The sequence below is a fragment of the Dipodomys spectabilis genome, unplaced genomic scaffold (genome assembly GCF_019054845.1).
Source record: "Dipodomys spectabilis isolate Male_0828 unplaced genomic scaffold, ASM1905484v1 ptg000157l, whole genome shotgun sequence".
NCBI classification, from domain to species: Eukaryota; Metazoa; Chordata; class Mammalia; order Rodentia; family Heteromyidae; genus Dipodomys; species Dipodomys spectabilis.
In genome coordinates, this window is record NW_024870834.1 from 18,501,062 (window position 1) to 18,525,928 (window position 24,867).

General features: G+C 48.6%; 1 protein-coding gene across 3 annotated transcripts; it reads left to right on the top strand.

Moving 5' to 3' along the window:
• The first annotated feature begins 695 nt into the window (after window positions 1–695).
• Window positions 696–24,583, top strand: Tgfb3 (transforming growth factor beta 3). 3 transcript variants are annotated; one of them, XM_042692848.1, is made up of 8 exons: window positions 696–1,651; window positions 2,000–2,147; window positions 10,740–10,903; window positions 11,166–11,295; window positions 15,456–15,563; window positions 17,308–17,479; window positions 19,969–20,122; window positions 21,382–24,583. In XM_042692848.1, exons 2-8 carry the CDS (start codon window positions 2,042–2,044, stop codon window positions 21,538–21,540), a joined length of 993 nt encoding a protein of 330 aa, XP_042548782.1. In that variant the 5' UTR covers window positions 696–1,651; window positions 2,000–2,041; the 3' UTR covers window positions 21,541–24,583. The 3 variants fall into 3 exon arrangements, with proteins under 3 accessions (XP_042548782.1, XP_042548783.1, XP_042548781.1); XM_042692849.1 differs by having other exon boundaries at window positions 696–1,609; XM_042692847.1 differs by having other exon boundaries at window positions 696–2,147.
• Window positions 24,584–24,867: the final 284 nt, after the last annotated feature.

Below are 24,867 nucleotides of genomic sequence, written 5' to 3' on the forward strand. Positions count from 1 at the left end.
CGCCCAGCCCGGGTCCTCCGGGCTCGCGGCCGCCCGGGCCGGTCTTCACTGGCGGCCGGGCCTCGCCAGAGGGCACCCTCGATCTTCCGGAAAGCGCCACCATGTTTCCACGTCCCGCTCTCAGCTCCAGCCGGCCCGACTCCCTCCAGGCTGGTCCGCGAAGACTGGCGGCCGGACGGCCCGCGATCCCCGCGATCGGGAGTGCCCGCCGCCCCGCCCCGGGCGGCCCGGCCTGGCCCGGGGGCGGCCGGGGACGCGGGCCCGCGGGAGAGCGCGCACTGACAGCCGGCCAGGACGCGCGGAGGGGCTGCGGGAGCCGCAGGGAGGGGGCTCGGCGGCCGAGTAACTTTCCAGAAAAACAGCCAACGTGTAGCAGGAGTGACTCCAAGAGGGGAGGGAAAAAGGGGTGGGGGGGGAGGAAAAAAGTTCAGTTACCACGTCGAACGAGAGGACTCGCAAAGTATTTTCAAATGGGCTCGGCTTTTCCGGTGCCTGTTTAAAACATTAACATTCGTGCAGCGAAAGGGGCTGCGTGCGCCGGTCCCTCCCTCCCCCCTCCCTCCCTCCCCCACCCCCACCCCAGGCCCCAGACGTCATGGGAGGGAGGTATAAAATTACAGCAGAGAGAAATAGAGAAAGCAGTGTGTGTGTGTGTGTGCGTGCGCGTGTGAGTGTGTGTGCGTGTGTGTGAGGGAGAGAGAGAGAGAGAGAGAGAGAGAGGAGAGCTCAGCGTCAAGTTCAAGGGAATGAGCCAGAGAGGGCAGAGACAGGGGAAGAAGCCGGGGACGGAGGAATAAGGCGCTTTCCGGAGTGGACTGCAGTGAACTGCCTTCTGTTTTCTTTTCCTTTCTGACTTTTTTGGTTTGATTTTTTTTTTTTAAGAGAAGCAAAAGGGACACAGAAGCGATGGCCGAGGGAGAAGACACGCTGCGATGCGGGTGACGGGCGTCTAAGTGGATTCCTGGGGCTGATCTCCAGAGGCCTGCCCTCCCTCCCTGCCAGTGCACATAACCCCGCATGCATCCCAGCCAATGAAGACGGGAGGCAGCGTGAACAAAGTCATTTTAGAAAGCCCCCGAGGAAGTGTAAACAAAAGGGAAAGCATGAATGGAGAGACAAGTGTGTTCTACACTGCCCCCACCTTTAGCCGGGCCAGCGGCTACTGGGCCCTGCCTTTCCACACCTACTCACTGGTGATCTGACTGTTTGGTTCTTTGGTGGTTGCTGTTTTTCGTTTTGGTTTTTTTTTTTTTAAACCATCCCCCCCCCCTCTTTTTCCCCCTCCCCTTCCCTTATTCTCCATCAGCACAAGGCAAACCATTTGATTTTGAGTCCCAGCCCTTGGTCCTTCTGTGCCTTCTTTAAAAGACCCACTTTCTCCCCATCGCCAAGCGGTGTTTGGCAATATCAGATATCCGCTCTATTTATTTTTACCTAAGGAAAAACTCCAGCTCCCTTCCCACTCCCAGCTGCCTTGCCACCCCTCCCAGCCCTCTGCTTGCCCTCCACCTGGCCTGCTGGGAATCAGAGCCCAGCAAAACCTGTTTAGACACATGGACAAGAATCCCAGAGCTCCGCGGCACACACAGTCCGTTTCTTCGTCCTCAGGGTAACCAGCGCTTCCTGGAAGTCTTGAAGTTCTCGCAGTGCAGTGAGTTCATGCACCCTTTTGCCAAGCCTCAGTGTTTGGGATCTGGGGAGGCTGCCTGGTTTTCCTCCCTCTTTCTGCACGTCTGCTGGGGGCTCCTCTTCGCCAGGCTTCACTGCCCCCCCAGCCCCTCTCCCCGGCTCATACATGAAGATGTACTTGCAAAGGGCTCTGGTGGTCCTGGCCCTGCTGGACTTTGCCACGGTCAGCCTCTCCCTGTCCACTTGCACCACTTTGGACTTCGGCCACATCAAGAAAAAGAGGGTGGAAGCCATTAGGGGACAGATCTTGAGCAAGCTCAGGCTCACCAGCCCCCCTGAGCCATCGGTGATGACCCACGTCCCCTATCAGGTCCTGGCACTTTACAATAGCACCCGAGAACTGCTGGAGGAGATGCAGGGAGAGAGGGAAGAAGGCTGCACTCAGGAAAACACCGAGTCGGAATACTATGCCAAAGAGATCCATAAATTCGACATGATCCAGGGGTTGGCGGAGCACAGTAAGTCGGAATGCTCACTGCGTGTCTGCTCTGAAGGGGATGAACTGGAGTAGGGAACTGCATGGAAGGAGCCTGCTGGTGGGGGGGGGGGGCAACACAGCAGAGTGCCCCAGGGCTCACTGGCACCTAGGCTCTGGTGCTGGGTGGTAGGTGGGTGGGGAAGGAAAGAGCAGTAATGGTAAGAGCCAGATACTTCTGGGAGGCCAGGAGCCTCAGAGCCAAACGGCATGCTGAACTCACATCATATCCCTGACTGATTTTAATTTGGAATTACATTGTGCCGTCCAGGGAAACAGATGGGTTCCTGCCCATGTGACCATATGGGTAACTGTAAGCATATGGGTACCATCAAGGGCTGGGCTGCCTGGAGCCTGGACACTTTGCTCTTCTTCTTCTCGGTGTTTCCACAGCTTCGTGTGACACGTCTCCAGTTCAGTTTTTCCAACTCTTGGGAAGCATAGTACCTTGCCCCCAAATTAATGTCTGTCAAGCTTTTTGGAAGTCCAGGCAAAAGACAGCTTCTGGCTGCCTGAGTCCCTGGGTCTACCCCACCCACGTGACCCACGTGAGCAGTGGGGGGGAGGGGTATGCACACGTTCACATGTACCCAGACTTGGAGGTCATAGGGACTCATATGGCTTCATATATGCAAATGTGCCCCCCCCCCCCCCGGCAGTGGGCATGGGAGAGCAGGTCGTGGCTCTGGGAGTGTAGAGGAGGGCTTGGGAGCTCTTTGCATCTGCCTGTCTTGAAGAGTGGGTGGTGGGCCTGGTGGCAGCGCAGGGGGGAGGGGGGCCGGGTGGCTGCAGGGGTGTGAGAGTGGGAGTGTGTCTTCCCAGGAGGCTCCCATCTGCTGAGGAGCTAGGAAGCTTCTGGGTGAGACGGCTGTGTGTGTTTGTACACGTGTGGAAGTCATGTGTGTTTACTGAATGGGGATTTAAAAAACCTCAATACAAGAGAGAAATTTGGCAGATGCTGAGAAACCAACAGCCCAGGAAAGAGGAATGTGAGCCACTCATGCGCCAGACGCAGGGAGTAGCTCTGTTTGCTTTCCTACCAGCAGGTGTCCTCCGTGCCCTGGTTACCCCAGTCCAGGCCCACTTGGGAGGTGAGCTGTGCCTGAGTAGGGGTGGGAGGCTGAAGTGGAGCTTGTAGGGTAAGGGTGGTCATGGGCTGACCAGGAAGATGGCTCAAGAGAAGAAACAGTGGCTACCAATGGGTGGACCAGCTCTAGATAAAGGTGAAAACTGCCCCATTGGGAGCTGGCCTATACTGGGTGGAGGAGCCTGTGGTTTCTGGCCAGGGGTTCCCATTGCGGCTTCCTGTGGCTGCCTGGAGTGCTCTGCCTTAGGATGTGGCTACCATGCAGGGCTAAGGCTGGAGGAGGTGAGGCAAGAGTTAGAGCTCCCTGCCCAGGGGTTCTGAGTGGTGCTGGCTTGGGTCTGCCTGGCAATGCAGTGCCCACAGACACCTAGCAGCTACATAGCTGAATCCTCAACTCTGTGGTCACTCATGAAAGCAGAGGAGAGTAGTCATCTGAGGCCAGCAGGAGAAGTCTATGGAAAGACAAGGGTAAAGAGGGGTGGGGGGCAGGGAACCACTCAGACCTTCATGGCTTGAATGAGGACGAGGAACCTAAGGGAGAGGGGATTGGGAGACAAGGCTACACAGGTGGGGCAGACTCTGGGCCCAAAGGGAGGCAGCCTAGGGCAAGGGCAGAGCAGGGCCCGAAGGGTGTTGAGCTGCTTCTGCCTGTAGGGGTAGCCATGGGGTTGTGGAATGGTGGTGTGGTCTGGACCAACTCTGCACAGCCAGCAGAATGCTGTTGTGGGTGGTGAGGATGTGTGGGTGCTCAGTGGGATGCAGGCAACGCTTACTGGAACCTTCAGCTGCCAACAGGAAGCAGGCCCAGTCCCTGCAGCTGTAGGAGGTGACGTGGAGCTTGAGCAGATGTGGACCTGGGCCCGCCCCCCGCAGCTGGCCAGGTGCTGAGTTTGCCCTAGACTCACAAAGCACACTTAAGTAGAAAAGAAATACAAAAGCCCAGCAGGTGCTGAGCGGTGGAGAGCCAGTCCCCAGAGGTGTGGGAGAGGGACACCTGTCCTTAATTCCTGAGGCCAGGTGGAGTGGGGGCGTGCGGGGATTCTGGATCCGTGATGTGGCACCAGCAGGGTGTTGGTGCCAGAGTAGGGGTCACGAGATGCCATTCTCTCACATTTAGCACTCTCAGCCACCTGAGATGGACAGTCAGAAGGAGGTGACAACAGGAGCTGTAGTGAGAAAGTAAGGGTCTTTGGGGAGGAACACGAAGAAAGAAAGAATTTCTGGTGGTGCGAGTGGAAAGGCAGGCTATCCGGTGGCTCTGCCTTGTTGTGCATTCTTTTGTCACTCAGTGTATAGAGGGGATCAAACTCATTTCATTAAATAATTTGTCCAAAAAGAGCAGGGTTCTCACCTAGACAGGATAGGTGCAGAATATGTGCTATGAAGTACCAATATACATGGAAAATGCATTATTTGTGTGTGTGTGTGTGTGTGTGTGTGTGTGTGTGTGTGTGTGTGTGTTGCAGTACTGTGATTTAAATTCAGGGCCTTGTACTTGCTAGGCTGAAGCTCTACCACTTGAGTCACTCCTCCAGCCATTTTTGCCTTTTAGTTATTTTTCTAATAGAGTCTAATTTTCTAATTTTGCCTGAGACATCCTGGCCCATGATCCTCCTATTTACACTTCCTGCATAGCAAGGACAAACAGACATATGCCCCACACCTAGCTTTTCTAGGTTGAAATAAGGCCTTTTGAACTTTTCTCATCTGGGGGCTAGTGTCAAACTATAATCCCCTTAATCTCTGCCTCTTGAGCAGCTAGGACTACAGGCATGAGCTACTGTGGCAAGCTCTAAAAGTTCACTTTTTAACCTTGAGGCTCCATAGAACTTTGATTTAGGACACAGCTAAATTCCATGTAGATCTTGGCAAGAGAGGACAGATGCAATAAATTGCCTTAATAACCCAGGTGGTAAATTGATTGGGGATACTACTAGTTTTGTTCAGAGTTCTCGGTGGTGTTTTTGTTGTTGTTGGTAGTGGTTGGTTGGTTGGTTGGTTGATGTTTGTCCAGGTAATTAATATTGCTACAAATGTTCTCCCAAATTTAATGAAAGAATTTTCTTTATCTCATGAAAAGCCTCAAGTAGGTCAAGCTGCCGGAGGCAAGTGAAAGTTGTTTCTCTGTCTCCTCTCCTGTAACATCCGAAAGGACCTCTAACTTCCCTTTCTCTCGAAAGAATTTTATCACCAAGTCAGATGGTTCACTTACCTCTGCTGGAGAGTACAGGCAAGACTCTGCAACCTTTCACTTCTCTAGGATTTTGCCATGGGCAGTGAGTAGGCACCTTCTATGAGCTACATGGTAGGGAAAGATGCCACCTTTCCAGTGCCTCTGTCACCAAAGGCATCATCAGTGTAGGTGACAATTTAGCTTCTGTCCTAGAATTACCTGTGTCTGCTGGGCAACGCTTGTTTTGAGCCAAAGGCAGACAATCAACAAACCCAGAATTCCTGAGCAAAAAAAGAAAACTTGGGGGCTGGGAAGGTGGCTCAGTGGTAGAGCGCTTGCCTTGCATGCATGAGGCCCTGGGTTCGATTCCTCAGCACCACATAAGAAAAAAGCAAAAAGCTGGAAGTGGTGCTGTGGCTCAAGTGGTAGAGCACTAGCCTTGAGCTGAAGAGCTGAGGGACAGTGCCCAGGCCCAGAGTTCAGGCCCCATGACCGGAACCAAAAAAGAAAAAGAAAAAAGAAAACTTGGTATTTTAGCCTTTAGCTACTAACCATAGATGTTGTTCATGCTAAAAATTAAAATGTCTCATGTTGGAAGAACTCATGAGCCTGGAGGTTGATATTGTATGTACAGTATGGCAGTGATTCTCCAAAGGTGGCCCAGAGGCGGCGGGTGTGGATTCCCAGCCCCTGCTTCTTCCTGACACCATCACAACTTCTGGGGATGGAGGTAGCGTCCTAGAGAGCCTGTGTCTTCAGCAAGCGTAAGCTGCAGGGAATGAGGGAAAGCCTCTGGCTAATGCAAGGACCTAAAGACACAGGCAGGGAGGTCTAGAAGAAAAGCCATGGTCCAGGCACCATGATAAGACACAGGGACACTTGTGCACTTGGGATCGTGGAGAACATAGGTGTGTGGCAGGGGGGAAGGAGGGGACCTGGGAGGCCTGAGACCCGTAGGAAGAGGAAGTCACTCTGCTTAGCTCCATCTGATGTTTACCTTCAGGAATGTGGGACCAACTTGACAACATTTTGTCATTTCCCCCAAAGAACAGAAAATTCTGGGTCTTTTTGTCAACATCTCCCAACTTGTCACATACACTTAAAATGTTTATGGGCTTCAAATCCAGACATTTAAAACATGATGCACTGGTCAAATGATACATCTAATGCACTTAAAAGTTAATCTATGTAAAGTGTAAAGTCCTTAAGGCAGTGGTTCTCCAATTTCTAGAACCTCTGACGTAGTGGATTATAAACAATGGTTCTCAACTCTGTGTGTATATGAGAGTCATCTGGAGAACGAAGGAAGGAAGGAAGGAAACAAGGAAGGATGAAATGAAGGAAGGAAAGAAACAGGAAGGAAGGAAGAGAAAAAGAAAGAAAGAAGAAAAGAGAGAGAGAGAGAGAGAAGCAAGCAAGCAGGCAGGCAGGCAATTATAGACCCACCCACCCCACTACTGGGGTCTGTAGTAAGACCTTACGAGTCCCAGGTAGTTGTGCTACAGATCCAGGTTTTACATTGGAACAAGCCAAAAGAGGATGTCTACACCGAAAGCAGACCTAGCAGCCAGGTGTCTGAAAACATTTTAGAAGCAGTTTACTATTTCCTAATTTTTACATGAATTCTGTATTTGCCTAGTTTTTGTGTACTTATTTTTTGTTTCCTCTCCAGAGCAAAATCAAAAGTATCTTTCTGCTGGATGACTTCCCAGGGTCTCTGCTTCAATATATGAAGTGTGGTCAGAAGACCTGGGTTCCAATCCCATATCTCCCACCTCCTATCTAAATGATCTTGGGAAAAGCATTGCACTTTTCTGATACTAATTTTTCTCATTTGTAGAATAGCAAATTTTATCTATTCTCTTTACTTGCAAGAATCGTTAGAAAAGCAGATGAATTAATAAGTGTTGTGGAAAATGTAAGGTAGCATTATTACATTCTGTCATTCACACTCTGACTCTGATTCTCATTCCATCAATTATTTAAAACATCATTATTACTTGGCAGCTGTCATTGACCAGGAGATTATATTTATATTTCTTTCCACATAACGATGGTTATGTGGAGCTTTGCTAGTGCTAATTTACTGTGTCAGCTCATTCCTGTGTGACCTTGTCCAGAACCTTCTGGTTGGTCTTGGCTGTGTTTGTGTGAAGAGTTCATGTTCAGGATGACCTCCATGACAGCAAACGATCTTTCCTACCTCTTTCTTCAAGTGCCTTAAAAGTTCTATGAGAAGTTCATCTTGGGGCACAGATGTAGGAGTGATAGACTGGAAGAAACCAAGGAGGGATGGTCACTAGACTAACCTCTCTTAGCACATGGCTTTCTCCCTATCCTGGCTTCCTATGTCTTTTTTTTTTTGTTTTGGTCCGGTTGTGGGGCCTGAACTCTGGGCCTGGGCACTGTCCCTCAGCTCTTAGCTCAAGGCTAGTGCTGTGCCACTTGAGCCACAGCACCACTTCCGGCTTTTTTCTTTTTGCTTATGTGGTGCTGAGGAATCGAACCCAGGGCCTCAGGCATGCAAGGCAAGCGCTCCACCACTGAGCCAACTTCCCAGCCCCTGGCTTCCCATGTCTTAAACCCAGTCTGACTCTCCTCAGTGGCAGGTGTCATTTTTCTTCTTCCTTCTCCTTTTTATGCAGAGGTGCATGTCACCCTGACTTATCCTTTTTTTTTTTTTTTTAAAAAGCCCTGATACCGCCGGGCGCTGGTGGCTCACGCCTGTAATCCTAGCTATTCAGGAGGCTGAGATCTGAGGATCTTGGTTCAAAGCCAGCCCAGGCAAGAGAGACCATGAGACTCCTATCTCCAATAAACCACTAGAAAACCGGAAGTGGCCCTGTAGCTCAAGTGGTAGAGCACTCGCCTTGAGCTGAAGAGCTGAGGGACAGCGCCCAGGCCCAGAGTTCAGGCCCCACAACCGCAAAAAAAAAAAAAAAAAAAAAAAAGCCCTGATGCCTTGATATATTTGCTCTGGGCTTTACATATTTGCTCAGCTTGCTTGCTCTGCTGGTGTTCTACCACTTGAGCCATGCCTCCAGCCCAGATTTTTACTGGTTACTTTGGAAGCTGCCTTCTAACTATGATCCAATGGATCTCAGCCTTCTGACTAGACTACATGTGTAAGCCATGGGTACTGGCCTGAGTTGCTCTTTATGGTTACTGTCCCTGCTTGGATGACTGAAACCAGATTGAAGTCAGCTTGGGAGGGTCATGAGTCTAAGTAGCTTATCCATGTCCAGAGTTGTAAACTTGTCAACTTATTTATTACATTGTGTAGCTCAAGGGTTAAAGTACTTGCTATGCTCGAGGCCTTGTGTTCTGATTTCTTGCTCTTGTTCTGTATTTGTTCTTTCAAGGCCAGTTATTAATCAGGGCATCATTAACTGCATTCACACATTTGTTTTCCTAACATCTGTTCCATTAATTTCCTAAGATGTCAGACCCACCAGATGGCAATTTCCAGAGACACACTCATCCTTTCCTAAAGATCAGTAGCACATTTGCTCCTTCTTAGTGTCTGATCTGTCCTGCCTTGTCCATGACTCCCTAACCCACCCTAGGGGTGATTATGAGCTCATTTCAGCCATGTCCATTATGTGTGGAATCTTGGTCCGTGAGCTTGAATTTCAAGTTCTGGCTACTGTTACCATTTGGGTAGAAATGTTTCTGTGAGTGTTCACACTCCTCAGATCCTGAGGTTGTAGCATTCACAGGAGCCGAGAAGGGTCTGGCTTGCTTTCTTCTTTAATTGGTTTGGAGGGGTGAGTGGAGAATCTGCTACCTTCTGTCTAGTACTCAGGGGAAAAAGTTGCAGGAAGTAGGGGACACAGGCCAGCATAACAGGCTGTCAGAGACACAGACTCTGTGTGTGTGTGTGTGTGTGTGTGTGTGAGAGAGAGAGAGAGAGAGAGAGAGAGAGAGAATGTGTATGTGTTTGCTACCATTTGAGCTACATCTCCACTTCTGGCTTTTTGATGGTTGTCTAGAGATAAGAGTCTGGGATATCAGCTTCCTGAGTACCTGGGATTACAGGCGAAAGCCACTAGTACCCAGCTCAAGGACACAGACTTAAAAGGACCAATGGTAGCGACTTAGTCACTCAGTCACTCACTCATCTGTGTTTCTCTTAGGTTCAAGATGTGGCTTCCTTGCTGTATGAACCCTGCTTCATACAAGATTGACTCATGATGTTGAGTCTGTCACTGTGCTGCTCAAATTCATCCTTCCTTCCTTCCTTCTTTCCTTCCTTCCTTCTTTTTTTTTTTTTGTCGGTCGTGGTGCTAGAATTCTGGGCCTGGGTGCTGTCCCTCAGCTCTTCAGCTCAAGGTGAGCACTCTACCACTTGAGCCACAGAGCCACTTACAATTTTCTGGTGGTTCATTGGAGATAAGAGTCCATGGGCTTTCCTGCCCAGGCTGGCTTTGAACCATGATCCTCAGATCTCAGCCTCCTGAGTAGCTAGGATTACAGGCATGAGCCACTGGCATCGGCTGCTCATATTCTTTCTATAGCTCTCTGTGGTGGACAGGATGAATCCAGCTTCTCAGCATGACATGAGGGTCTCCCTGCAGGTGGCCCCCAGTCTGCTGTCCAGACCTTCCTTTACCAGGCTGCAGGTTTGTGGCTTTGAGTCCCTCTTCCTCTCCCTTTACCTCTTTGAATCACTTTCCCTGTAAACTTTCTTTCTTCCCCCTCCTTCTGAGCCAGTCCTCTCTTCCATGAAGGGCCCTGCTCTCTTCCTCTTCTTGTTTCCTGCAGCCACTCCTGGACTCTTCTCTCTGACCCTGCAGTCTGGGTCTATGTGTTAATGACTTCTCTTAACATTTCTCCCCTGGAAGGCAGGGACTGTGTCCATTCACTTTTACCTGCCCACGGCTAATGCTAGTGGTGCATAGTATTTACTCTGTAGATGTTTAATAAGTGAATGACTGCCCAAATGAACCTGGATGAAGCAAATATCTCTAAGATAACTACACTACTTGGGGGAATTTTTGATTTTGTAGGAGAGTAGGAAAATCAGGCTAGAGAGCTCAGTGGGTTTGGAATGTCAAGGTGGTGGGAGGAGAGAGTAATTACCCTTCACTCATCAGTCTTACTATTATGTCCTGGGGCTCTGAGGTCTCCCTGCTCCTCATTCAAGACTGTGTGACTCTCAGGTCACCAAGAAACTTCCTCCTATCTCCATCAGGTCTGAGGTCTCCGGCATTTAGGGAGGTGACAGGCAGGACTCTGGCCACTTGAACACGTGTCTGTTGGTGGCTTGCTATTGCTGAGAGGTTCACATTGTGTTCCATTCCTTTGTCTTCTAGATGAGCTGGCTGTCTGTCCCAAAGGAATTACCTCCAAGGTTTTTCGCTTCAACGTGTCCTCAGTGGAGAAAAATGGAACCAATCTGTTCCGGGCTGAGTTCCGGGTCTTGCGGGTGCCCAACCCCAGCTCCAAGCGCACAGAGCAGAGGATTGAGCTCTTTCAGGTACCCATCCCTAGGCCCAAAAGCCAGTTCCTCCACCCTGGGCAACCTTCCCTAGGCACAGCAGACCTAGATTTGAATCCTGGCTTCTCTGAGCCTCCGTTTCCAGATTTGTCATTAAGAGGGATGGGTTACTTGGGGTGTATAAAAGCATCTGGAAAACATTGATTTCTCATTGCTTTGTCCACCTGTCCTCCCTGGAGACCTACTTCTTTTTGGTATAGTATCCTGGCCTTGGGTAGTTATTCCTTTCTCTGCTCTGTAGATACTCCGGCCAGATGAGCACATCGCCAAGCAGCGCTACATTGGTGGCAAGAACCTGCCCACTCGAGGCACTGCCGAGTGGCTGTCTTTTGATGTCACTGACACAGTGCGTGAGTGGCTGTTACGAAGAGGTAGGTGGCCCCAGGCCAAGCATTTCAGGACCCGCTGTTCATTGTGACAGAGAAGAAGAGAAACTTGTGTTTCAGATCTGGGTTCAAAGCTTAGCTTTGCCACTGATTCTGTTTTTCCTTCATTTACTCAATCCGTGTTTCTGAAATGTTGTTCTAAGTCAGGCCTAAGTCGAAGTCAGGGGATTTAGCAGTGAATACACAGGTGAGGTCCCAGCGCTCATGGGATTTCATTTTGTTGGGACAGATACATACACATAATAAACAAGTGAACATACTAATGAGTAAGAACTGTGGGTAGGGCCTGGGAATATGGTTTAGTTGTAGATTGCTTGCCTAGCATGCATGAAGCTCTGGGTTCGATTCCTCAGTACCACATAAGCAGAAGAAAGCCAGAAGTGGCGTTGTGGCTCAAGTGATAAGAGTGCTAGCCTTGAGCGCAGAGAGGCTCAGGGACAGAGCCTGGGCCCCGAGTTCAAGTCCCAGGACCGGCAAAAAAAAGAAAAAAAGAAATGTGGGTAGTTATGCAAAATAAAAAAGGCATAAGGTGATAATGAGTGGGTGGAACCAAGATCAGATGCTCTGAGGAAGGGAAGCCTGCATTGACATCCAGCTGATAAGCAGGAGTCAGCCCTGGAAGGTCAGGTGGAAGGTAAAGTAAAGGCTGTCTTAAGCAAAGGAAACCTCAAGGCCCAAGTCTTCATCTGTAAAGCAAGTTGATTTGTTATAGCAAGTGGGGTAAAATGAGCTGGGACCATAGGAAATGACCTAGTATCTTTCAGGCTCAAGTGATAAGAGTGCTAGCCTTGAGCTGAAGAGCTCAGGGACAGCACCCAGGCCCAGAGTTCAGGCCCCAAGACTGACCAAAAAAATTTATGAATTTGTTCCATATTCTTCACTCCCCGCCCCACACACTGTATTATGCTTTGAACTCAGGGCCTTGCACTTACTTGCTCAGCTTACTTGTTTGGCTGGTGCTGTACCCCTCAAGTCACATCTCCAGCCCTGGTTATTTTGGATTTGGTATCTTGTGGCTTTCCCTGCCTACACTGGCTTTGATCTATGGTCCTCTGGATCTCAGCTTCCTGAATATCCAGGATTAAAGGCATGAGCCACCAGTGTTTGGCTTGTTCCATATTTTTGAGGTAAAGCCAACAGTTTGTGAATACACAAGAGCAATCTTGGTTGACTTCTAAATTTTTGGAATAGCAGGCAGGTAGTGGCATCTTGGATATAGAGAAGACTGGAAAAAGAGGGTGAGGGGCAAGTTCTGTTTTGGCAATTAAGTTTAAAAAGTCTAATGGTCATCCAAATAGAACTATACAATAAGTATGTTAAACTTTCCATGTCCTGAATATCTTACCCACTCACTGTGGCCCCTCACCTGGAAGATGACAGAATGGTACCCTTGCAGCATGCCTCATAGAGGTGTTTTAAGGGTCAAAGATATTTAGAAAATGTCAAGACTTTTAACGTATTTTTTTTGGGGGGGGGGGTCTGGTCGTGGGGTCTGAACTCTGGACCTGGGCGCTGTCCCTCAGCTCTTCAGCTCAAGGCTAGCGCTCTACCACTTGAGCCACAGCGCCACTTCTAGCTCCCCCCCCCCCCCCCCCCCGCTTATGTGGTGCTGAGGAATCAAACCCAGGGCCTCATGCATGCAAGACAAGCAATCTACCACTAAGCCACCTTCCCAGCCCAACTTTCAACATATTTTATAAGAATAAGCTTTCAGAGGGAAGGAGTAACACTGCCCAAAAAGAAATGTACTCTTTCTTATGTAACTGTAACCCCTCTGTACATTACCTTTATAATAACAATATTTTTTAAAAGAATAAGCTTTCAGCCAGGTACCAATCTGGAATCCTAGCGACTCAGGAGGTTGAGATCTGAGGATTGTGATTTGAAGCCCATCTGGGCAGGAAAGTCCGTGAGACTCTTATCTCCAGATTAAGTACCCCCCCAAAAAAAAGCTAGAAGTGGAGCTGTGACCCAAGTGGTAGCTTTGAGCAAAAAAAGCTCACAGACAGCCCTGAGTTCAACCCCCAGGACTGGCACACACACACACAAAGCTTTCATCATACCAGATAGAGGGGCTGAGGCCCAGAGTAGTTAAAGTCCAAGGTCATCCAGCTGGACTAGAACTTGAGTCTCTTCTCCATGTGTCTCATGACAGTGCTCTGTTATGTCTGTCCCTTACTGGTGAGGGTTATGCATGGTAGCCCTATCTGTTCTTTTCCCCTCTCACTGAGTTTTCCTCTATTGGAATGGGGGCATGGCTCAAGTGGTAGAGTACTTACCTAGCAAGAACAAGGACCTGAGTTCAAACACCAGTACTGGCAAAGTGTGAAAACTGAGTTTGGAAACCCTCATCTAAGGGGCCTCTTTGGTGGCTGAGTTGGCAGATGATGGCCTGGAGATCCTTCCTGGTCCTGGGCAAAGCCAAAGGTTGGGAGAACCCATGAGGCTCGGCCAACAGCAGCACTGTTTGGGAATTCTGACTCAGACGTTCTCTGCCTGGCCACAGAAAGGAGGGGCTGGGGAAATTAATCTCTTAGCTTCCCTGTCTGATTCGGATCAGCTCCACCTGGATTTCTTTGAAGCCCTGGGCACTTGGAGTTCTTATTTTCACAGCTGTAGAACTCAATGAGAAGCCTACAGAGAGAATCATTTCCATCCTCCTTGAGACATTAGAAAAGACAATTTTGTAATAAAACCTGTTGCTTCCTAACCCACCATCCCAACTGCTGCCAGTTCTGAGGTTGGTTCTTCGTTGCAAATGTCAAGTTCCCGCCTAGGCAAATTCTGCCTTCCTTTCTTCGGGAACATTAGACCTTTGCTTATACAGAGCTCAAGAGTCCCATCAAAGTTCACAGCCTCATGCCAGGCTGCAAATGGACTCCAAATTAAAGCCATGGTTGGTCTGGATGGATGAGGCTCTGCATTATCTGAGAGGTCTTGGAGTCACTTAGCAAGCATCTGAGAGCCTGTGTGCACCAGATACCCAAGCTGTGCCCTAGGTCCCAGAGCTGGCTGGAGCCCTGTCCAGGATCAAGGATCCTCACATCTTTGTGCTATTACTCTTAGGGTCTGCAGCTTCTTAGTATGTAGAGCCAGGCTGGGCAGGGACCCTTTTCCCCCGCCTCCCCGCAGCTTCATGGCTCAGGACAGGCTATATACTAAGAAAGCATAGCCATTTTGCATCTCAGTAAACATGTGGGTATCTTTCTCTGTTGTCTACTCTTTGCCCTTCCTTGTCTCCTAACAACTTAGAATGTGGGATCTAAGCAAGGCATGCTCGTATAGACCTATACTCCCAGCATTCGGGAGGCTGAGACAGAAGGCTTGTAATTTTGAGGCCAGTTTGGGCTACATGGCAAGAAAGACACTATTTTTTTTTAAAACAGTGGGATCTGGGTTTCTGGCACCACAGTTCATAGGCTAGGAATCCCAAAATTACCAACTACTGTATCTTGGGTAAGCCATTTGTCCTCATATGCATAATGCGGTGATTGCCCAGTGGGGTGATTACTGAGATTCAATGCCTGACAAGCCATAGAGCAGTGTTTGGCCTGCAGCAATGCTCCACAGTGTTGGTGATTATTGCTGTCATTTCTGTGTCTTCCATTGGCCAAGTGAGGCCACTCTGTCATGCTGACCACACGAACTTACTCTCCCCCACACAAACATCTGTCTGCTTTCTTACCCAACAATCAGAACGTGGCCACTCAAGGTCTCTCCTGGGCCTCCTCGGACACCTTGAGCAGGAAGTACACATGGTGTTCGGTGGCTCATTAAAACTGCCCCAGCTCCTTCTTCTAGCTGCCTTACTGCAGGGGGAAGTCATGGCTCCTTCCTCCTTTGTACTCACTTCCTATATTCTCCCCTGTGCATTGTAGGTGGTGACATTTTCTCTTAATACTGTCCTTTGAAAATGGATGACCATTTACATTCCCTTTCCTGGTGGCTACAATGGTCCCTTTCAGTTCTTTTCATAATGTAATACAAGTACGTGGAATATGGCAACTTGTGTTGTACCAAGGCCCATTCTGAGCTTTGGAAGCTCTTTCTGTCTCCTGTGACCCTCTGTACCACTCAGTTCCTGGCCCACCTTCACCTGATCACACACAGTGCTTTTCTCACTGACTCTGGATCTTACTTTGCAGAGTCCAACTTAGGTCTGGAAATCAGCATTCACTGTCCATGTCACACCTTTCAACCCAACGGAGACATCCTGGAAAATGTCCACGAGGTGATGGAAATCAAATTCAAAGGTAACAGTAATGGATGCGTGAGAGAGTATGGTGGGGCAGTTCATGGGACACGACAGAACAGGAGAACCCAGCCAGACCCCCATGAAACCAATGTTCTTCGTAGAAGAGATAGCTAACTAGTATATACTTCAGTAAATCTGCTTTCTCCCAAGAACAATGAACATGCAGATCTAGAGGTGAAATCAAGTAGGTTAGCTGTTCAGAGCCCAAAGAAACAAGGTCACCAGTTATCTCTTTCACAGTGTTAAATGATATAACATGTAAAGCAGCACCAAGGACACTCAACAAGTTATAGCTGTCTTCTTTCTCCCTAAAGTTAGTAAACTATGGTGTCCTGAACATGAGTATCACTGAGCTTTCCTAAAATTATCAGGCCTACCTGGTCCTTACCCAGGGGTTGTCTGAGACTTGATGATGATTTCAGGGTTCAGGCATTTGACCACATGTGTTTGTGTAGAGATGGAAGTAGCTGGGAGTTCTTTATGGGTTTCTAATATTTTCCCAAGGGCCTCAGCTTTGACAGTCTCTGGAGTTCAGAGAAGCTATCTTTTCCTTTCCTTGTCTCATTTTGGTCACCTGAGCAATGCCTGCCGTCAGAAGCTCATTTGAAAAAAGATGTGCTCTTGCCTCCTGCATCTTGTCATTCTTTTAACCTTAATTCTTGAATATTTTTTTTCCAATTTTAATGCCAAGGATTTCACATCCTAATCACAGAGCTCAGAAATTCAGAGCCCTGCCGGGCGCTGGTGGCTCACGCCTGTAATCCTAGCTACTCAGGAGGCTGAGATCTGAGGATGGTGGTTCAAAGCCAACCCGGGCAGGAGAGACCGTGAGACTCCTATCTCCAATAAACCACCAGAAAACCGGAAGTGGCGCTGTAGCTCAAGTGGTAGAGCGCTCGCCTTGAGCTGAAGAGCTGAGGGACAGCGCCCAGGCCCAGAGTTCAAGCCCCACGACCGACAAAAAAAAAAAAAAGAAATTCAGAGCCCTCATTTAGAGGTCAGGCCAAGGTGAAACTCCCCTTCATGTTAATATGTAAATTCTAATGCTCATGTCCTGTCAGGTAAAGTTTGATGAGTAGTTGGCTTCTGTCCTTCACACACTAGATCTCCAGCTAGTTGAGATTCTAAGTCAGACTTGTTTGTTTTTTCCTCTTCAGTTAGAAAAGGTTCAGATGGATTCAGGGCCTTTCTCAGAAAAAGTTTGCTAAGCCATGTAACATACACTCTATTATCTCACCTGAATTTTATAGTGAATACATGTCTGAAACAATAAGTACAATGTAAATATTTGCTGTCATTCAGTCTTGTTTCTTTGCCCCATCCCCATTCAAGCTATCTTAAATTGGGATACCTTACACTCACCCTGCTGGATTCTTGTCCCAGAATGAAACCAATAACCCAAAGGCAAGTGTTAGCTGTCCACTGGATGATAGAGATGCGTCATGGCTTCACAGTGATTTCCAGGAAGCATCTCAGGAAGGGCTTTCTGTCCTCTGGAACATTCTGTGCAGGATTTGTGGGGAGATCTGAGCACGGTTGTCGTGATTGTTGAGTTCTTTTGGTAATGATTGCTCAGCTCAGCTTTCCTACAGGAGATCCTGAGGTGCAGCTCACCCACCCACCCCTGCCCTCTCATGGATGCACTGACTCCCCTTGGCAGCAATGGGCCAGGGTGAGGAGACAGCCTCTAACAACTCTGCTTTTCATAGATTGGAGCTTGTCTTCTTCCTGCCCTTCTGCAGGGGTGGATAATGAGGACGACCATGGCCGTGGAGACTTGGGACGCCTCAAGAAGCAGAAGGACCACCACAACCCCCATCTGATCCTTATGATGATTCCTCCACACCGGCTCGACAGCCCAGGCCAGGGGGGTCAGAGGAAAAAGCGGGCCCTAGACACCAACTACTGCTTCCGGTGAGCCTGGGCCCCATGGGGGCCACGACGTACCCTGGGTCTCCTGGGGTGCAGGCCTCAGACGTAACCCACACGGAGCCAGATACTGCACTGCACAGAACTGATTGGAAACCTTTTGCAAAGCTTCCAGTTTTCCTGCACCTCAACTTCATCAGGGCCTGGCTGGAGCAATGAGGGAAAGTGTGAGCGGAGTGTACTGGGAAAATAGTCTGGATGGTGGATGCTTGCCTGAAGCCTCCTGGTGGTTTCTGTATTTTCAGTCCTTTTGGGGCATGCTTGTGTGGGAAGAAATCACTGCAGGAGTTTGCAGGAAATGCTTGCTCTGCTCTATTTTTTTTTTGGGGTCTGGTCATGGGGCCTGAACTCTGGGCCTGGGCGCTGTCCCTCAGCTTTTCAGCTCAAGGCTAGCACTTTTACCACTTGAGCCATAGCGCCACTTCCGGCTTTTTTCTTTTTGTTTATGTGGTGCTGAGGAATCGAACCCAGGGCCTCATGCATGCAAGGCAAGCGCTCTACCACTGAGCCAACTTCCCAGCCCCGCTTGCTCTAATAGAGGAAGCAAGGATGCCACTGGGTAGGGGAGAAATGTAGGGTAGCCTCTTTTTATATGGAAAGTCTGAGCTAGAGAAATTAAATGAATTCAGAAATTCTCGAGTAACCTTTGTTACTCAATGATGTAGATGGAGAAGACCCAGCTTCGTCCCTTTCCTTGGAGCAGATGAAGTGCTCACATACACAGGAGGGATGTTTTGTCTGTGTACCTGAAGGTCAGGGTGAAGTCCTTTGCACAGAGGGAGTCAGGGGTTCCAGCACAGATACAGGACAGGCTTCAGCAAGGGTGGGGTTTTAGTGCTTTGGAAGATGGGGGAGGCTTGGGGATGTAGGGATGGGGGAGGCAGAAAGCCCTGGGGGTAAGGGCAGAGGTAGCACAGGATCTGGCTGCACAAGCTGCCTGAAGCAGCCAGGGGAATGACTTGGGAAATCTCTGTGATCTGGAACTGTATCTGCGATGATCTACTGAATCAGTGAGGGATCTCACACCTGGAGAGCAGAAAGGTCTGGAAGAGGCTCTGTGGTTGCTGCCATCTGTCTGCAGGCTGGCATGTAGAAGTGTTCTGTGTGTCTTCATCAGTGAGACATGATTGCTTTTGGCTTCAAGCAACAATGAATTCAGCCACAGAAGTTCTATTCACAAGAGGTCTGTGGTAGCAGCTTTGGGTTTGTTCTGGCTGCATAACTGTGCCATTGAGGACGCAGGCTTTCCCATTTTCCAGCCTGGTGTGATTGGTATGTTGGCTCTGCATCCTCTCATCCGTGTCACAGTAATGTGAGGGAGGAGCTGGTCCATGTTTGAGACAAGAGCGGGGAATGAGCTAGCAGTATTCTCTTCCCTCTGTTGCTTTTATAACTAATCTCCATTCTCTCCCCACTCCTATGGTGCTGGGCTCAAACCCAGGGCCTTGCACATGTCAGGCAAACTCTGTATCACTGAGTGACATCCCCAGTCAGGTTTTTATAAATAAAAAATTCTTGGCCCGTAGGGCACCAGTGGTTCACATCTGTAATTCTTGTTACTCAGTGGGCTGAGATCTGAGGATCCTAGTTCAAAGCCAGCCCAGGTAGAAAAGTCCATAAGATCATTTCTAATTAACTAGCAAAAAGCCAGAAATGCAGCTGTGGCTCAAATGGTAGAGTGCCAGACTTGAGTGAACAAGCCAAAGGGCAATGCTCAGGTCCTGAGTTCAAGCCACAAAAAAGAAACAAACTTTGCAAAACCTTGACTTCATCCCCTGCCTCCTTCTCCTATGTCTGATTGGCCATTGTTAGGTCATATCACCACCTCTGCCTGCAATGGCCAGAAAAATGAGTAGTGTTGCAGACTGTCATGTGAGGTGGCATGAGAGAAAAGGGTTAGGAATGGAAACTTCAGAACAACTCTAGAGTCTGCTATGGTTCCTACGAGTCAGACTTTGGCCAGTCATTGTCTTTGCAAGTGGCACATTTCAGGTCTCAGCTGAAATGCACTGAAAGCAGAGGCTAGTTGCCCACTTAGCAAGCAGCACTGCCAAGTGAGCTCTTGCAAACAGGATCGAGGTCTGGCAACTTGGTAACCTGTAGATCGTGGTTCTGCTAGAAGGAGAGGCCTTGTTTTGGCTAAAGGTAGTCTAAAACGCACACTATATGGTAGTATGCAAGCTGCATGAGCTTAGAGTTTATTTCTAGTTATGCAGAAGATATCACTAAACCAATCTCAACAAAGTTGATTTGACTAATAACCTCTTGGACTTGCTTGTATATGGAGCATGTTATATACATTCTGATTTGTGGTATATAAGGGGACAAGACTTCCACCTCTTTACTGTCCCTTGTGCAGTATTCTATCTCCTATTACAACTTTGAGATCCTGGTTTTCAACATAGGAAAATGCCTTTGGGTCTCTTCAGCCCATGCATTTAAACCTGATTTCCTGTAAATGTTTTTCATTGTAGCAACTTGGAGGAGAACTGCTGTGTGCGCCCCCTCTACATTGACTTCCGACAGGATCTGGGCTGGAAATGGGTCCACGAACCTAAGGGCTACTATGCAAACTTTTGCTCAGGCCCTTGCCCATACCTCCGCAGCACAGACACAACCCACAGCACGGTACGGAGCAGGGTGCATGCTATCAGAATCCTGAGGGTCAGCCAACTAGGCCATTTGTTAAAAAGCACGAATAAAGGGTTGAATGTTGAATAAGTGAATGATAAGCTGGGTGAGTAAAATCCCTCTAATAAATGTGCTGATCTTGGCATCCCAGCGCAATACGAACATCCCACCAAGCCTTTAAAATTCCTATCATAGAGGCTGAGGGTGTAGCTCAGTGGTAGAGCTTATCCTTAGCATGTTTGAGGCCCTACGTTCAATCCCCAGAATCCCTTAAAAAAGTTTTGACTAATTTTTTTATTGGCTTTGACTAAATATTTTGAACTATGGAAGTTGACCATCATATGACCTGGTTGGCAAGGAATGTAAGGCCTGAGCCTGTAATGTGGCAGAAACATTCCATTACAGGCCTTGAGCCTGTAATGCTAGCTACTAAGGAGGCTGAGATCTAAAGATTGAGGTTTGGAGCCAGCCTAGGCAGGAAAGGCCATCAGTCTTATCTCCAGTTAACCAGCAAAAATCTAGAAGTAGAGCTGTGATTCAAGTGGTAGAGCACTAGCCTTGAGCAAAAAAACTCAGGGACAGGGCCCAGGCCCTGAGTTCAAGCCTCAGTGCCAGCATGCACTCGTGTACCATGTACAAAAGTATTCTGAAAGACAGTGAGGAGAGAGAGGAGGGGGGTGGGAGGGAGGGAGAGAGAGTGAGAGAGAGAGAGAGAGAGAGAGAGAGAGAGAGAGAGAGAGAGAGAGAGAGAGAGAGAGAGAGAGAAAGCGAGCTCAACCTCTGAAACTTGCCTTTCCCCAAGGGGAATAGAAAAGGGCAGTGGTTTGTTTGTCAGTCACATTTACTTATAGACAGTCAGGGCTGCATACTGTCTGGGCACTTACTAAATGGCCCACGACACTAGTTAGTGAAAACCTTTTCACTAATGTGATTAGTTACAGCAAGGAAGGGCAAAGGAGTTGTTTTCTTACTCGCAAAGCACTTCCTTATCAAACAGAAGTCCTCCAATAACTGCCACCTGTTTAAACTAGTAATTCAGACAAGTGCATGTGTTCTGCATTTTGCTCCAGTGGGTGAACACAAGTTGTCTCTCACTGAACTGTGGTCCCATAATTGTTCTTCAATAGCAGCAGGGGCCATTCTACCAGTTGCTCATCTCGGAGCCACCCTCTGAGTAGAGTTCCTGGACTGAGGGCTTGCAATCTCTCTCTCTCTCTCTCTCTCTCACCTCTAAATATTATGGTCTCCACCTCCAGGTGCTGGGGCTGTACAACACCCTGAACCCTGAAGCATCTGCCTCACCCTGTTGCGTGCCCCAGGACTTGGAGCCCCTGACCATTCTGTATTACGTGGGGAGGACCCCCAAGGTAGAACAGCTCTCCAACATGGTGGTGAAGTCCTGTAAGTGCAGTTGAGGCCCAGCCTGCAACAGAGAAGGGAGAACTGCCACTGCTGACGGCCCCGTTCCTTGGGAAACCGAAGCAACAGACCTCACCTAGAGGCCTGGAGCCTACAACCCTTGGCTCCTGGTGAACAGCTGAAATGGAGGCTTCCTTCTGGAACATTTCTCTTTCTTGTTGGCTCTGAGAATCACTGTGGTAAAGAAAGTGTGGATTGGTTAGGGGAAGTGAACTCTTTTAGAACACAGTACTTTTGTGGTGCAGACAGAGGTGTTGGGGTAGAGAAGAGGGAGGGCAAGTGGACACAGAGGTGTTGGGGTAGAGGAAGAGGGATGGCAAGTGGCAATGGGATTTGGGCTACCCTGGGGAGGAGGTGGGGCAGAAGGTGGCCAAACTGGAAGACACTTTGGATCTGTAGTTTGGGTTACTGGTGTGCCATATCTGCTTTGGGGACTCTGATGATGTTATAGGAGGCAAGATTTTTTTTTTTTTAGACAGGTTACCAAGACAAAGTCCCAGAATTGTATCTTGCATTACCTGGGATTAAAGACAACTCTTTTTGTTTTTAATTTTCAAACTGTCTTCTCTCCATCAGTCAGCATCTTGGCTTATTACAGGTACTACAGTGAGTTCCTGGGCCAAGCAACTCTATTGGATCCATGGAGATGCTCAATTCCGAAGAAAGGGTGGGAATTAACTTTCCTGTCTGCCCTCTGGGCCCCTCCTCCCAGCTTCTCCTTTGATCACACTTCCCCTGGGACATTTGGCTAGACACCTTCCAGGTCAGGGTGAAAGAATCTGGATTCTGGGTCCATGCAGCCTGGGCATCAGGGATTCCTCTTCTCCTGCCCTCTACGACCCTGTGTTCCTTTGATGTTCCTGGAAGCAGGTGCTATGTCAGGCATTGGGGAGCTCCACATGAACCACACAGTGAGTGACTTGGCCCCAGACGCATAGCCTGAGATATAAAAACAAATACAAATTATTACTCTAAAAACTTTTGTATAAATAAATATTTTGGGGGGGAATTGTGGATGATTTCATCTTCTGGGAGATTGTCTCTAGAACAGTAAAAACCTTTTCTAAGATGAATGTCTGACTCCGTAAGTAGCCTTCTTACCCTCTTATTAACTCCATGCCTGCATCTACTGTTCAGACATAACTGGAACCTAGGCAGATAATTGCAAAGGTCACTTCACTGCTTGGTGTGAGCGTGCTAGAAGGTGGCCGCACAGAGCTGCCTCTGCCATTGGGAGGAGGGCACTATTGTCTGTGCACCCTTCCCTCTCATGGAACATATTTTTAGACACACAGAGATACTGGCTCAGATTTGCACCAAGTTAACTTCCAGATAACTCTGAGGTGTGAACTTTTACATATGGAAATGTGGCTTGTGTATTCTAACAATCCACATCATCATTTTTGGAAATCTCATCTCAGCTTTCAAATGATTTGAACATTAGAGAAACTGTCTCAGGCAAATAGACCCAGAGGCAAATCCTGTCATTGAGTTACACCTAAAGGAGCCAACCTGGAAACACTTTTCAGACTCTGGGCCTCTCGCTTGTGGTTTGGAAATGGGAGAGGGCAAGAAAAGCGCAATTCCAACCACAGCGCCCAGGCCTCTACACAATTGTGCTGTGGCTCACTGGTGTACATCTGCTCTTGGAAATTATCGGCCATTTGAAGCAGCCTTCCACAGGGAGTGAGCAGAGCAAGGGACCCCCTCTCTCCCAAACCACCTGCCTCCAGCAAGCTCACATTAACACTGGTACAAAGTCCATCTGAAGCTATACTCCACAGGATGGAGGTTGTACTTATGCGCATGCCTGTATGTGTTTAGGTGTGTGCATACTTTGTTCCTTCTGAGGTCTCCAAGACTTTTTTCCCCCTGTTTTGTCCATGTCCAGACAGTTCTAAGGCTTCTCTGACTTTGTCTCTGAGGCACCCATTTACTTCTATTGTCCTTTAAGGGTTTATATGCCCCTGCCTGAAAATTCTGGCTGTGGGAATGTGCTGTCTTATCCCAGGAGCCAGTGGGTTGAGAAAGGGGTATGTGCTGCAGGCCAGCATGCCAGCCATGGTTGCTGTTTTTCCAAGTGTCAGTCTGTTCACTTGTGGCAGTTCTAAGATTTTAGCAGAGGATTATGTGTTTTGGCTGCAGTGTTAGAATCATCTGTATGCTGGGGTAGGGTCCAGGCCAGCTGAAAATTCCCTTGAGAGTAGTGCCTTGCATTCAACATTGGTGCTTACTTAGAACATCAATAAGGAAGTGGCCTGAGACTAAATCTCCTTTTACATCCAGCCTCACAGGACAAGGCTAAAAGGTTGGTCTGTCGTTCACCCTAATGAACCAACGCAACTGAGGTACTTCCTGAAATGTCCCAAAGACCGTGATTCCAAATGTTCTTTCATGTTCAAGCGCTACCCTTCATGTTAACCAGCAGATCCAAATATGGAAGGAGGTCTGGAACCCAGCCTCCCCTTTCCATGTACCACTGGTGGGCACTGTGGACACTTGAATTTTGATCTCTTCAAAAAGACATACTTGTTTTGAGGGCAGTGACACTGGGAATGACACTGCTGGAAAAAGGCTCCAATGATTCATCTGGTTCATTGCCAGTTCAAGTCTAGTACCAGTAAGAATGCCTTGAAAGTGCTTTGGTAGGGAAGACCTGGAGTCTGTTCCTAGCACCTGTGGGTCAGCTTTAACTGACTGGCCACGCAGGTCAACTCCATGCACTGTAGTTGCTCTAAATCATACCTTTGTATGCCTTTACCCAAGATTCACTGGTGAGATCCTCCAAATCTCTTAATTCTACATAGCAATAGGGAAATAGGAAGGATCTCAATTTGTATTCTATCCAACTCAAAACAAGTGAGTTAAGGTGGTCCTCCAACTATTACCCAGAAGACTCTGGGAAGATACGATACATTTCCCCTCTCCTGTAATTCTGAGTCCTTGTCCTTCCTAAGCAAACAAGATGCTTCCATGTGCTCAAATCTTTGTTTTCATTCACTAAGAAGGCAATAAAATCCTTTTTCTTTCTGTCTTCTCGGGTGTCATTTCTCTCTTTGGATTCCAGTGCTGAGTCTTTAGGACCTGCTGTAGCAGTCTGACCATGGCTTGTTTTCAAGAACATCCTGTTCAGTGGGCTCCAACCTTTCTCTAGGAAAGGAGTGGAAGTGAGTGAGCAGGGGCAGGGGACAGGGGTTGGGGCCATGCTGCACTATCTGGATGCACTGCGTGGGAGGCAGTGTGTGCCGCAGTGACACGGTCACATGCCATGCAGGACCACACTGGTGTGCCTGCTGCTGGAGGGCAGACTGGGGAGATTCGGC